Raw genomic sequence first — 14,831 nt, forward strand, 5'->3', positions numbered from 1 at the left:
AGATGTGGCACTTCAGGTTTAGTGGGCATGGTGGTATTGGGTTGACGGTTGGACTTGATGATCTTAGAGGTCTTTTCCAACCTTAATGATTCTGTGATTCTGTGACGGTCTTGGCTGGGGTGACAAAGATCTCGGTGAAGGTATGAGCAGAGTGATGGAGAAGGGCAGTTTAGCGTATTGAAAGACTTCAACTTTTGTTTTTCTCCCCACACTTTCCAGTGCTGAGGGTGGGGCGATCAAATTTTGGATGTGATCTATGTGAGTGATTATTTTAAGGCAATCTTCAGAGATTTGAGGACACCTGTTTTTCTGGGACAGAGTCCTCAAGAGGAGCCTGAGGTTTTAAAATGTTCATGTTTCTACGGGGCTTGTTCATATTCCAACCTTTTTCAGACCAAACAAATGTGTTGGATTTGCGCAAATAACGTCTGCGCCTCTAATTGCAGTCCTTGCATCTGAGTTTTTTGTAACGGGTAAGAGCCTCTAGCCAGCTTTCTTCTTACTGTCTGGCATTTAAAGAAGTCTGCACAATCTTTTTTACTCCAAGCTGGCAGGGTACGGGCAGGCTCCAACGCACAGATCTTTGGGCATGAGCTAATGTGTTGTGGCTTCATGGAGCTGGCAGGAGCCTGGCTGGTCTGCAGGGCTCTCACCAGAGGCCAGTCGCCGGTGCGGGGGGCTGCGGGGGGGACGGGAAAGCTGTCGCTCCGCCTTGGCGGTACAGCTGAAAGCATTTGAGGACTTGCAGTGCTGGTTGCGTTTTCTCTCCTCACAAATGGGGATGGTGCTCGCTGTGAAGGCGGGGAGGGGTAGGGATTGGGGATTTAAACGTGCAGCGTCTGTCGGGTTTGTTAACGAGGAATCTCCTCTCCTGTCCGGCACGGTGTTGGCGTCAGCTGGCTGGGGCTGCCGTGTACATCTGTGCCCGTCCCGATTTGCCCGTCGCCTTTGCCGGGAGCCTGGTCCTGGCTAACGGGTGCAACCGGTCCCACACAGCCTGCCAGCAGCCCGGCTGGCCCGACGGGGCTGAGCATGGAGCCAGCAGCCAGCAGCGCTCTCCTCCTCCTCCTCCTCTTCCTCCTCCTCCTCCTCCTCCTCCTCCTCCTGCAGCTGGGAGGGACAGATGACCCCCCTTTCCTTCCCGTCCCTTTTGGGAGCATTGCCTTTTGAGGTCCTCCACAGAAACGTTTGGTCTCAGTGTGTGGCTTCGCCTTGGCATGCCCTGGGCAAATTAAAAAAAAAAACCAACCATTTTCGGCTGGTTCCTCGCCTCAACAAGGGGAGAGCAGAGGATCGTGTGCGCCTGCATGGCCGGGGCTGGCTCTGCGGAGTGCTGCCCTTCCCAGCCGGCCTCGCTCCCGGTCGTGCTCCCGACGTCCCTGTTTCTCCACTCTCCGGGAGGGTGCTCGGGGGTGCCGTGGGGGCCCCGACCCCCGCGGCAGCGGCCAGGAGGGCCCCCAGCCCAGGCAGGAGCAGGACGGGCCGCAGGGCTGCCCTTCTCCCCGCCGCGCAGGGTGACCGGACTGGGTGTCGTGTCCGCTTTTCCAGCATCCTCCCTGCAGGCAGAGTCGCATGGGCGATACTCGGGGGGCCGCAGCCGCCAGGGCCTTCCCTGCCCGCTCCTGGGGCCGCTGGCGGAAGCCACGTCCGGGCTGGCCGGGTCCCAGGGCAGACTCTCCCTCTCCATAGCCGCTTTCCCAGGGCAGCGGCATGGGACCCACGCCTTGCCGGCGGTGGGAGGCTGCTGTGGCCGGGCGAGGGGCCGGTGTGCGTGGGGAAGGCGACGCGCGCAGCCGGGGCTGGCTGCCGGCCAGAGGTAAACAGCTCCTTTGTTTTCCCGGAGAAGTGCGAGGGATTATACTCCGTTGAGCTCACTCGGTCTCCCACTTCTTATTGTGCGGCAGACGTGTAATCATCTAGTTCAAGGAGCTTAGTTAATTGTTTACAAAATAGGAAGGGTGATGGTTGTCTCCTGGTAGGGAGGTGAGGCTGAGAGGGGTGTCGTGGAAAGGGGGTGGCTTGTCCAGCTCCCAGATTAGGGGGGATTGAAGCCAAATTGTAATTCTGCAGCCCTAGACGTGTAACTTTGAAAGGCTCCGCCGCCGCTCCCGCGAGCTGGGGATAGCTCTTCCAAACCGGGAATTTGTACCTCCCCTCTGACTCTTATTAAACGTGCTTAAAAATGAAACGAAGACTGCGAGCGTTGTTGGTAATTGTTGTGCAAATGTAATACTCCCTCCAAGCTGTTAAACAGGCCAGTGCTCTGTTTACATGGAGAGGCAGCCAGCTTTCCAAGTGTAATGAGTCAGCGAGATGAACAGAAGGGGTGCAGAATTAATCTGGCATCCGTCTGGCCTTTTCTCAGTTAAACAGGTTTTCGAAGCTCCACGTGAATAGGTACCTACCCCGGTTACAAACAGCCACAAAGACATCGGGAGTGTGCAGAATTTTTTTGAGAATAAATTGACAGCGTGCAGGCCATGAAACGGTTTTAGCGAGGCGCTGGAGAGGACGTGGTTTTAATTTTTGGCTGTTTGTGGTCGGGAGCAGAGCATACCCTGGTCGCAGCCGTCCTGCTCCCTGTGCTCATGACCAGTGTAAGTGAAGCTGCTTGTTTTTAATATCCTTTGCAAAGTGCATATAAATTTCCGTTGCCTGGCATGTCATCTGAGTTTTCCACTTCTTAGATTTGCAGCGAACATTGAAGTGAATCTGCTCAGGTGGCCGACTCTGTGTCCTCCGCGCTGACCCAGCGCTCCCGCCGGCTCCTGCCTCCTCCAGGCGCGTTTCTCCTTTAGCCGCACCGTAATGAGCACCAGTAGGTGACACCGAGGGGAAAAAATTCATAACTTTACAAATTGGTTAATGACCGCTGACAGCGTGAGGTTCTTGAGGCTGTAAATAGCTGAAGCTGCTTCTAGAGGAAGCAGTTGCAACATCAAGGGGACCCTTGGGCTCCGGAGCCATCGGTGGAGCATCGCTGCAGTAGGAATAGATGCAATATTGCAAGTTGTGGCAGAGGAGGTTTAGACTAGATATTAGGAAGAATTTCTTTACTGAGAGAGTGGTCAGGCATTGGCACAGGCTGCCCAGGGAGGTGGTGGAGTCACCATCACTGGAGATGTTCAAAAAACATGTAGACTTGGTACTTGGGGACATGGTTTAGTGGGCGTGGTGGTGTTGGGTTGACAGTTGGACTTGATGATCTTAGAGGTCTTTTCCAACCTTAACGATTCTGTGATTCCGTGATCACCAGCGCCAGGAGGGCCTCTCTGCTGTGACACATGACATCTTGTTAGCCGGTGAACCCCTCTGGGGTTCAGGGGTGTGGGAGCACTGAGGCCAGAACCGCTCGCTCCTGGCTTCAGGTTTTGTGAGCTCCAGCCTCTCTCTGCCGGCGCCAAGCGCGCCCGAGGACGGCTGAGCTGCCTTTTTAAGGTGCTGTTTTCAGTCAGCCCTTGTGGTGCTTGAACTTTGGCACTTGTGCTGGGCTGCAGGCCCTTCAAATGATGAAGAGCAGAAATTTGGAGACGTGGATTTCTGCAGTTGTTCCCTTGCTCTAACAGAAGATTTTCTGTTTTCTCTTTACGGACATGCTGGGTTGGTATACTCAATTTTCTGCACTTTCCCCCATTTTGGCTTCCCATCTGCAGCCATGAGGAGGGCTGCGCAGCCTGCTCCTGTCTTTTCCAGTTCAGATCCTTTCCTGCTCTCGCATCCAACAGGAAAGGGCTGGGGGTCCCGAAGCTCAGCACGGCAGCTTGTCCCCACATCGAGCAGGGGGACACAAAGAGGCCTCAGTTCCCGAAGTCTCCGTTCCTAAACACGGGTATCTGTCCTCCCATAGCCCAGGTGAAGGAGTTAGGGTGGAGGATTAGCCGTCTTGGAAAGCACAGTCTGCTGCTGAAAATGCCAGCGCCGGGCTGTTCTAGTGCTGTCTGTGCCCGGTGCTTTGGTCTGGGAATTTGTGCCGCTGCAGGGCTGGGATGGGGCCTCTGAATCACTTTTTATAAAAAAAAAAAACAACCTACAAACCGACCCAAAGGGCCCTAAAGCCTCTGAAGTGTAAATGGAACGTTTAAATGATGAAGGGATTTCCAGGGAACTTCTAAAATACAAGGCTGATGAAAGCGCCACGCTAGTGTTCCTCCAGCCCCCCGGGCTGTCCCGGCTGCCGCAGGGATGGGGAGCTGGCACCCAGCGGGATGGTGCTGGGCTCTCCTGGTGCCGCCCGGGACGCGGTTCGAGGTCCACGCCGCTTCGTCCCCCGGCCCCGAGCAGGCGGAGGGTTTGGCTCCTCTCCTCCCCTCTGTTTTCTTTCTTTCTCCCCGCCCACAGAATTCCCATCTTGTGATGGAGCACTGCATGACTTTGTTCCTGGACAATTTCCTGCAATTGTAGCTCTGCAGAAACCCAGCCGCTATTATAAGAAGTTAATGGGTGCAATGTGTAGTGTTGTCAGGTGGCAATTAGCTGAGGAAAGAGTTTTCAAATGGTGCCTGTTTATGCCGTTTCAGCGTAAGTACGACGAGACCTTTGCCGTAGGGATTGATGTGGGTCACTTCTCGGAGATATACTATTGCACGGATGCTTTTTAGCCTCTGGTCTCGGGAGAGGAGATATTTTTGTTCACCTAAAAAGGCCTCGCCTGCCTCGGCTTCAGCGGGTATTTCTGATCTCAGTTGCAGCTCATGCTTTGCTATATTTCAGATGTCAGTGTCTTTTCAGTCCTGTAACCAGGCAACCCATGGCAGGAGCAGGGAGCGCTTTGTTATTCTCCAAATTGTCCTACCTAGGCCAAGGCGCGGCGTCAGCGCCGGTGCCGGGGCGAGGAGCCCGTGGCAAACCGCTCCGGGAACCCTTGGCGGTTTCTGGTCTCATCTCATAATGGCGACATGTTCAAAAAGTGCGCTTCATTAAGTAGGTTTTGTAATTTAGCAATGCGTGTTGGTCCTGCGAGCGTCTGGGAATTCGGTGTGACAGACTGTGGGAGCGGGCCGTCCCTGCCCCAGACGCGTACCCGGAGGGGTCCGTCCCCGTGTCCCTGCACTCTGGACGGAGCTGTAGCTGCACGAAGCTTTATGTAGGCTTGCGGTGATGCTGCAGATGAAGAACAGGAGGGATATTGCTCCTGTTTGGGCACGATCCATTTTAGGCTATCCCTTGCGCATGAAACAAGTCGTGTCTGCAGCTTGCAGGTCCCGGCTTGCTTCCCGTGTGGAAGGTGGCAGAAGCCAGTGGTGGTTTTGCCTGCTCTGGTCTGCGGCGTGCAGCATTTGGAGGTGCTCTGCCATCCTGGTGTTGCCGTTGGAAGAGTTCGGTGGGGGTTTATCCCCGTGGGAAGTGTCCTGCCTTTTTTTTTCCCCTGGTGGAAAGATCCTTTCGAGATTTCTAACTTCTCTTTTCCTCTCTCTAAACAGACGGTTGATGATGAGGCGATGGCAGCATAAATGAAGATCAAGTAAGGAAGGCAGAACGATGCCCAAGGGTGGGTGTTCTAAAACACCACAGCCAGAAGATTTCTCTCTCAGCAACGACATGGTGGAGAAACAAGCGGGGAAAAAGGTAGCGTGTTTGGTTCACTTGCCTTCCTTTAGGGACGCCGCCCCTTGTGCCTGATGTCTTCAAGCTGTGGTGGTGTTTCTTGTGGCAGGAGGTTCCCATGAGCTGTTCTCACCGGGATCAAATCCGTGTGTTGGCACTCTGCCAGCTGATGGGGTTCCACTTTATTTCTCGGTGGGTGCAAGGCTCCCCGGGAAGTGCTGTGGCCCCGTAGACCCGGCTCAGCCGAGGCAGGGATGCTTTGGAAGATTCTCTTTTGCAAGTACTTGTGCATTTTTAAGGCTTTCTCCACTAAGCCATGGAAGGACCAAGTAATGCAGCGATCATGCAAGTGCGTGCTGTGCGAGGGAGGAGTCTCTCCTCCTCCTCCTCCGGCTGTAAATGCCGTGTCTGTGTCAGACTTGGCTGGTTTTGCTTCACCCAGAAGTCTGGGCTCTGAGTGTGGCCTGACTCGGACTCGGCGCATGAGCTGCTCTGCTGAAATTACTGCTTCTGGGGTTTTATTTGAAGTGTTTAGGTTTTGACTGGGCTTGAGGTGAGGTTACTGAGATGAAATCTGAGTTTAAAGATAAGTAAGTTCATGCTTCTCTCCTTCATTCCCAGATTTCTTGTTTGGCTCCAGACGTAAGCTCTGCCTCCTCTCATTCAGCTTTTTTTCATCTTTCTCAGTATCAGCAGTTTCCAGTAAATAGTTGTGCAGAAAGCGATGTACAAATGCTACTTTTAAATAAAAACTAAAAGCTACATCTACTGTATTCTGCTATGGAAACAAATATCATCCCCTCGCCCCAGTTTCTCAGCATTCCCCCGGGAGTTTCTGCCAGACCTTGGGAGCTGAAGCTGAGCTTTGCGAGCACCGGCGATGCTGCGTCTCCTGCTCTGTCGCTTCCCCCGCGATCCTGCCCGTGTCGATGGTGGTAACTCCTCTTGTGACTGAGGTCGTATCATCACAAAACGAGGAAAATGACAACCAAGCAGTGGGAAAACCCCAGGCAGAAAGTTGGTTATCGAGCACGCTGGTAGCACCCGCCCCGTTCCCCCTTCTGTGTCGCCGCGCGTGCACGGGTCCGGTTCGGGAGCCGCGCCGAGAGCAGCAGCGTCGCTTCTGCCCGGGCGCTGCGCTGGGGCCCAGCGCGGGGCTTCGAGGAGCGGGGCAAAAGCCGGGAGCGGGGGTGCTGGAGGTGACGCAGCTGCCCTGTTGCATCGGGAAGGTACCGACGTTTACCCTGGCAAATGAGGCTCAGCCGGGTGGCGCAGGATATGTAAATACGGGGTTTTGTCTGCGCCGTGCAAGAAGCTTAATGTTGGCGCAGGTGCTTCGGGAGGGAGCGGATCGGTTAGAATATGAATCAGCTCCCATTTTATTTCATCCACTCGCGGCAGCTTAAAGGCTGCACGTTATTTACAGAGCAGGTTTGCTGAGCGGCGCTAGGGACGCCGGGAACTGGAGTTATCTCCCGCTGGCTAAATAACTAGGACACAAATAATTTTATGCTTCCCATTCAGAGGCGTCAGCGCAGACCTGTGGAAAGTGGTATTGAGTAAGGACGGGGAAGAGCCTTTCTGCTCACTTAATTCGGGCCTTCTCAATGGAGGAAAAACTTGCAGGCTCTTGTCCTCCGGGGACAGAGCTGAGATCCAGCCTAAGTGGCCGAAGGACATCGTGTGGCAAATCGCCCCGTTTCTAGTTAACTCCGGAGCGTGAGCTGGAGCAGTGACTCAGGGTGAAAGCACTCGGTCGTCAGACCTCCGCCTTCCAGACGCTGTTGTACCTGCCTGTTAAGCAAGCCACTGCTTTTAATTTATCTTGCCTTTGTCAACACTTTCAAAGTCCCAAGCCTGCGACTTGGCACGCGCTTGCTGGCGGAGGCTCGCCAGGGAAGGCAGCGGGCGGCTGCAGCAGAGCCGGAGCCGTGCCGCACGGAGAGACCCGCGCCCACCGGGGCTGCCTGCCACGGCGCACAGGGCGAGCGTGGCGAAGCGATAGCTGCCTCGCCACTTAAGTGTCTTCGTCTCAACGGGACCGTAATAGCAACAGTTGTTTTAACGTTAGCGTCGTGCGTTTGGGCTCTGAAGCTCTAGCACCGGAGGCAAGTAACGGCACAGGATGCTTGGCAGTCCTGGTGTCACGGCGGGCCGAGTGCCGCCGGAGACGTGCGAGTTCGGCGCTGGAACGCGTTACAGCCGGGCTCGCTGGGAGGCTGCCCTTTCTGCAGAGGGCTCGTGCCTTGTGGAGGAGGATGTGAGCTGCTGCCTTTCAGCGGTGGAGCTCATTATAAGAGGGAACTCCTCCTAGCTCTCTGCTCCGTGCCCTTCCACGGGAGGGACCTATTAACTAGTGAGATGTCTCTTGTGCTGGCGCTGCCACGAGAACAAAGTGGTTTAAAGACCGTGTCTCTGTTGCCCTCCGCGGCCGACAGCGTTAGACGCTCTGCCTGCTTCGCCGCTGCTGAGCGAGGAGCTGTTTCTCGCCGGGTTAGCGGCGGCAGCGGGGCCGGCGGCCGGGCCCTGCCAGCCTTATATGGCTGCACACAGCCTGCCCGGGGCGGGCGCTCGGCGGCCCCGCGCGCTCCGTCCTGCTCGAGTTCAGTCTGAAGGGTTTTGTAAAAATATGCATGCCATATATGAATAATTCTCCTTTCTGGTGTAGATCCACAGATCCCCATACCAGAAGCAGATTACTCATGACTTGGGCTGAGCAGAGCACCGCAGCAAGAATTATATCAGTTGTCAAAACCGTTTCCTGATGTGCCTGGGACCGCGTGCTGCGTGGTTACACCGTGTGCTCAGAGGCTGCGGGCAGAGGATTTGTCTCTTTATGGGGAAATCTTGCCACTTGCATAGTCTGAATTGCATTTTTGCCGCAGTGGTGGAACAGCGAGGAGAGCGGCGCTTGACCCTCAGTTTTGGACTTGCTTGTAGGAGCTAGCAGAGGTGCAAACCGGGCAGAGACGACGCTAGGAAAACTGCTGAAAGTGCTGTCTTCTCACCCTTCCCCGAGTGGTGGGGGGGTTCTCAGTGAGGGAGCCTTGCTGGGCCACGCGGTACCTTGCTGACACTGGGTGAAACGCAGTTGGGTTCCACAGGAGTGAAGGGGGAAAACTAGTATGCTTTTCATCCTTAATAATTCTAGTAGTATGAATACGTTTTGCTCCTATTTCATTACTTTTCCTGCCCTTCAAAAAGGTATTTGCTTTTATCTCCTCCCTCTCCTCCCAGTTTTACAAAAGGGAACATAGTCCTCACTTCTTGATTCTTCTGGAAACCTCTTGGACTGCGAGGGCTTTCCTGCGCCGTACGAGCGAGTGCTGGGCTGTGCGTCCAGCGCAGAGCCACCGCCGGTGTGAAACGTGCAGCAGCACTGGGTGACTGAGATACTGAAGAGCCGACATTTCAGTGAGGATAAGCAGCCCACACTCATTGCAGGGTAGTGTTTCCTAAACCTCGACCAGGGCCAGAGGCACGCAGGAGCAGGGCTTCAGTTCCCGTTGTCGCTGTAGTGTTCAGTTGCAGCACCGACGAAAATTCAGACTTTTTGAAACTTTGTGCGCCTGTGTGTGTGTTGCATTCTGGTTTTGGAAAGGCCACAAGGGACACAGGTTTAGGGGACGCCGGGGTTTGGTATCCAGCACTTCCAGCACTTTCTGGGTAAAATTCTGTCTGTCTGTTTTTGTAACGCAGGGTGCAAACCCTTCTCCTGCTCCTTCTCTCCCCACCCCAGCAGAGACACGTTCAGGAAACGGCACGCTGCTGTCTGTGTCAGCGCAGGGAAACTCCCGCTCTCGCAGCGTTTGCTTTTTGCAGCGTGGGTTGTTCTGCCCAAGGCAGGAGTTCGGTGTGTCGGCTCGGCGTGGGGCATCGCCCAGGGGCACGGCTGTTGGAGCCCTTGGTCCTTCTGGGCTTCTCTCCTCCCAGGCTACTGGCGCTGGTTTTGTTCGTCGCTGCTTACTTCTTACTAACACTGCAGCCCGAAATACTTCCAGCTCATTTTGGAGAACAAAGGGCTTTGGGGATTTCCATCGCCGGTAATGCGAGTCTTTGCATAAGCAGCTGGGATGCGAGTCGGGTTTTGGCGGCGTTGAAGTGAAGGCACGGCTCCGGCGCGGCTCTCGGCGGGCGGGCAGAGGCGGCGGTTCAGAGCGTGCGTGCGGGCACCGGCAGCGCAGCCCTGCTGCGCGCGGCTCCCGTGGGCGCAGGGGAGGAGCAGGCTGCAGGCGCACGGCCCGTCCTGGGACGCAAGTTGGAGATGCGCTCAGCTTCTCTGCTGGAAATACGGATTTCTTTGCATGGGTTGGTATGCGGCTCTGGCTTGCAGAATTTTGCGTCTGAAAGAGCTACATGTTTGGTTTTGCCCCGTTTGGACAGTAAGCTGGCCTAGCTGGAGTCCTGCGTGAGCGTGAAAAGCCGCTTTTGACTGTGTCAGTCGTGACCTGAGCAGATTGGTATCGGGGTCTCTTGCTGATTAGAGAGCTTCGTCGTAAAGAGAAGTCAGCACAGGCGCAGTTAAGCGCTCCCAGCCCACGCGCCGCACGCGCGGCTTAGGTCGTCGCAGCATCTCGCGTCGGGCAGCTCCTGGGGGCCAGTGCTCCAAACCCCGACGGCTGGTAGCAGCTTGTGATGCATCTCTTAACTGTAGCGAGTTTAAGTTGAGGTGGCTGCAGTTATTCATATAGTAAATCTTACTAATAACGTAACGTGACAGTAGGGGATTTTTCCTGAAGGCCCGGTCTGCTGTCGGCCCTTTGCCAAAGCAGCTTGCTTTAACACCTACAAAGCGGAGCTTGTTTCTGTGGTGAGCTCTTGACAGTACCCCCATTCCCCAAATTCCCTCTCTTACCCTCAGCAAGAGCTGTCCCGGCCTCCGAGAGCCCCGAGCCTGTCTTACACACAGATGTTCACACGAGTTTCTCGCTAGATTTATTCCTTCTGTGAAACCTGATTCTTGGACCTTTCGGATGAGTCTGAGCTTACTTTTAAACATGAGATGATCTAAAAATGAAAACAGCTTTTACTCAAGAAAAGGACGACATTCTTCATTACAAAATTGGAAATAATTAGGGAAGTAAAGCTTGAAATAAGAAACTGAAAATGCACATTATTTTCAGGAATATGACTCTCCAAGCTGCCTTAATTTCTCTGCGGTGGTTTCACCGCCAACTGCTGCAGGCATTCTCAGCATGTCGCTGCTTTCCAGGGGGGAGCAAAGTTTGGATCTTCTCTGCTCCAATTAGTATGAAAGGTTATCGTTGTGCTACTGTACAAATTAATCTTCAAAGCAGTGCCGGGACTGCTGCCACTTCCTTCGTTCCCTGGTATTTAATTTTGCTGAACTTACTGGATCAGCAGCTCCCAGCATTCGGGCAAATGCAAACGAAGCGTTGCCTGAGCGTGCCCGACGTTGGGATTCACACAGCCCTTTCCATTTCCATGCCGTGCTCCCCGTCTAGTCTGGGAAGGGTTTTTGCCTAGTTCCTCTCTTCTTTGTCTCTTCTCCAACACGGAGCTTTTAACAACATTGCAATAACTTTGTAGAATAAGTTGCGGTCTTGCCTGTCCCGCACTTGTTTTTTTATTCCTGAGTGTGCAGAGATCCCGTACGGCATTGATACGACAAACGGCCGACCTGGCTTGCAGGCACTGCAGCCCCCCTGCGCCTGCAGGTTCAGCTTTTCCCACTGTAGGTGTGAAGTCTGGTCCAAAGATGAAGGGAATTTTAGAGAAGGTATGTTTTAAACAAGCCGTCACCGATCGTCGTTTGCTTTTACATGTGGTGCAAGAGCAGCGGTGCTGCCAGCCGATGCCTGGAGCCGGCTTGCCTGCGAGGCAGGGTGCTTTTCGGGCAGCAGAGGACGTGACATGATGGGTTTGCTCCAGCTGAAATCTATTTTAAGGTAGCAAACAATGAAAAAAATTTATTTTTTGTGTTGAGCACAATTGACCTCTCTTGGAGCTCTCAACCTGAAACTGGTGTCTGGAAGAAACGCTGGGAGCGTAGGAAATCCCACCGCAGGGTGCCGCATCCTGCGCGACCGCTGCGAGAGCAGGCGAAGAGTGTCCTAGTGCTCCAGGGCTGGGTGGCAGAGCCCGCTCGAAGGGTGCGGGCGAGGAAGTTGCAATACAGACAGCGAGCGCGGCGGCTATGACTGATCCACCTCGGAGTCTTCTAGAAGCACCTCTCTTCCCGAGGACTGCTGCCACTCGGTGCTGGCAAACCTGAACCGCAGGTGTCAGGTGCAAGAGGTGCAAAATGCGCTTTCAGAGCAGAAATCAGGCGCTTTCTGCCCGATCCCGTGGCTCCCGATGCGGGAGCAGCTCGGATGCGGCGTGTGCAGGTGTGCCCCAGGCATGGGCAGCGGAGGAAGAGATGTGCACATGGTCTTCTCTGGTTTTATGCTCTTGTCCCAGGCCCTGACTTTTGAAGGTAAAAATCGTTGGGCTGATCGTTGTCTTGAAGTGCAGTTGGTGTTTTTGAGGGGACCGTTGGGGCCTCTGCAGTCGTTACGCCCGGGGAAGATGGTGCTTTACCCTGCGTCGACACGGCCTCTCGCATACTCGGTGCTGATGCAGGTTCGTGGGGTTTGAGTGTAGCGTTGCTGTTTGAGCTGCATTAAACTGAGAAGGGAAAGGACGGACCAATGTGCCTGCTTGCAACGGGGCCGTCCTGGGACACGACCAGTGGTCCCTGGCCCTACTGACACCTCTGAGCTGGTCAGATCAGCAGCTGGCCATAGAAGCGGCATCATCTGTTATTGCAAACAACTTTTGTTCACAGAAAAATTAAGAGAAAAGCATTTAAATCCAGAGTGTATAAATGAGATGCTGGAGGGTGTTTATTTTGGCCGTTGAGACTTTGTCCCGTCGCTCCGCTGACTCCCGCGCCGAGGAGGGGCTCTCGGCGGCTGCTCTCAAGCAGGGCTGCCCTTCTTCGGGCGCCGAATGCGAGGTCCTGTGCTCCCACGGCGGCATGTGCCTTGGCTCCCTCCAACTGCAACAGCCACTCTCAGATAGGTTTGTTTGGCTTGCTTTACCAAAAAAAGGGATTCCCCAGCCCGTTTTTTCAGACCTCGGCCATTGCGCTGGAGCGCGGGTCAGAGGGGCCGTGTATTGGGTGCGCAGCCGCAGGGCTGTCACGCTGCCCATCGCGAAGGGGACGTGCAAGCGGAACCCGTTGGTCCGAGTAAACGGTTTCTCTTTAATCTGCGGGTGAAGTTTGGCTGCCAGACAGAAACTCGGAAAGAGGAAGGAGCAATGTACACAGTGACGACGCGGTCTTGTGACTGCTGACACCGGGGCCACCTGCCAGCGTGCCGAGTCTGATGCAGACAGCATGACTGGGCTTCTCTAAACAAGGGAATTTCTGTTAGACTGGCTTGTCTGAGTTTCCAACGATGGTCTTGCATGATTTAATGTATTGATATTCTTTTATTTAATCTAACTTTATATCTAAAGCTTAGGGTCTAGGTTTTGCTAGGTTATTGAAATCAGATCTGTCACAAAGCTGCTCGTTCTGGCCTTGTTTTTAGAGCAGTGGCACGGTGTTCAAACCAGAAGCCCTTGCTTAAAATAACACTGTGTCTCAAATACAAAAAACACCAGTGCATGACTTCAGTCTGTGTGTATTCTCAGCATGCTGAACTCCTGAAGTTTGAGTTATGTACCAGCTCTTGCTGTTCATGTGAAAAATCTTGCCCATCTCAATACTTGGTAACTTTGTCTTGCTTGGGATGTTTCTTCAAAATTTCTTCCTGCTGCTTGCACCGAGCAGTCCCCAGCACCGCCTGCTTCACCTCGCCGCCTGTTAAAGTCCAAACCAACCCGAATAAACAAGACCTGTGCAAGGCAGGCATCGGTCTGCCTCTGAGAAAGCAGGGAATGCTCAGGCAGCAGCTGCATCGCTTTCCGTGCTTTTATGCCATACTGGTAGGTTCGTTCTTAAGGCAGCTTCTCCTCTTAAAATCCCGGTAGAAACCTGCACAGGAGAGGAGCAGCTTAAATGTCCGGCCACCGGGGAACGCCGCGGCTGGTGTTAGCACGTGGCTGGGCCTTAGATCAACCCCAAAACACAGATCTGGGGGAGAGTGAGCTTTGCCGGGGCTGGGGCTGCCGCAGCCGCTGCTGTTGGACCCTTTGCCCTGGGATGGGGGCGAGCGCGGGCAGAGCTGGGGGCAGAGCGAGCCGTTACCGGCTTTTCTGGTACAAATCTTTATGCTGACTGTACAGTGCAAACCTTCTGAGTGCATTTGGCCGCCGTGCTGATCTGTGAACGGTCAGTAACGTTAGCAGACTTACCGGCTGCCAGGATATTCTCCAGAATAACATGTTATCACGTACGCTGAAATAGTAATGCTGTATTCTTGTGCTAGAAATACCGCAGGCTCCAAGGAGAAACCCTCAGCTCTCCACATCGAACCAAGGGCTTCGGTGCTGGTTTTGTGTGTGTCCCAGGCGCGCTCTGTGCGCTCCCCTGCATCCCGCTTCTGCTCGGGATCGGGAAACCCTTCCCAAACGATGGGAATGGTTGTGTTTGGAAATCCTGGGGTTCCCCCAGCCTCCCTTGCCCGCCCTGCCTGCACGCAAGGCGTTGGCTAGTTCTCGCATGAATTGGTTGCAGGTTTCGCACCACGCCGCAGCCTTTGTTGTCCTCACTCTTCTCTAGGGATGTTTTAGCTTGATGGAAACTCTTCTTTGTAAGATGCTAAACAAACCCTGATGCTGGAAACCCGTGGTAGAAAGGAGAGGACAAGTGCTGCGTGAGGCTGGTGCAGGACTTTGGGGGGTTAGGCGGACGCAGTCTGGAGAAGGCTCTTGTTAACCTGGTCTCTTCTCTCTCTAGGATAAAGATAAAGTTTCTCTAACCAAGACTCCAAAGTTGGACCGGAGCGATGGCGGCAAAGAGGTGAAAGAGCGAGCGACCAAACGGAAGTTGCCTTTCACTGTTGGAACAAATGGAGATCAAAAAGACTCGGATACAGGTACAGCATAACAAATTCCACCCTCGAAAAGTGGGTGTTGGGACTGGTGGGGAGCGCACAGTATCCGGTATACAAGCTATCCACACTGAAGTGTTCTATCAAATTTGCTGTATTTTTTAATTGAAGGAAAAGGCATGTGAACAAGAGGACAGCCACTGCAGTGGGCACGTACACATCTGGAGCTGAGCGGATTAAGGCCCTCTATGTTCTTAATAATATATTTAACCAGACCAAGAGATGGCTCTGTGTAGGCACCCCTTCCTTTGGCTGGTGGTCTGTCTCTTCCCTTTCTAAATA

The 14,831-nt window shown here is 54.1% G+C and overlaps 1 protein-coding gene across 1 annotated transcript in view; it reads left to right on the forward strand.

The window, feature by feature from the left end:
- Window positions 1-5,478: 5,478 nt before the first annotated feature.
- ANKRD11 (ankyrin repeat domain containing 11) overlaps window positions 5,479-14,831 on the forward strand; it is a gene marked incomplete at both ends in the record, with an annotated part of 39,514 nt that continues 30,161 nt past the window's right edge. The window contains 2 exons of the mRNA XM_082005565.1: window positions 5,479-5,565; window positions 14,396-14,534. Coding sequence (XP_081861691.1) covers window positions 5,479-5,565; window positions 14,396-14,534 — 226 coding nt within the window. The remainder of the gene's footprint in view (window positions 5,566-14,395; window positions 14,535-14,831) is intronic.

The sequence above is a fragment of the Phaethon aethereus genome, assembly GCF_964289735.1.
Source record: "Phaethon aethereus genome assembly, chromosome: 13".
Taxonomy (NCBI): Eukaryota; Metazoa; Chordata; class Aves; order Phaethontiformes; family Phaethontidae; genus Phaethon; species Phaethon aethereus.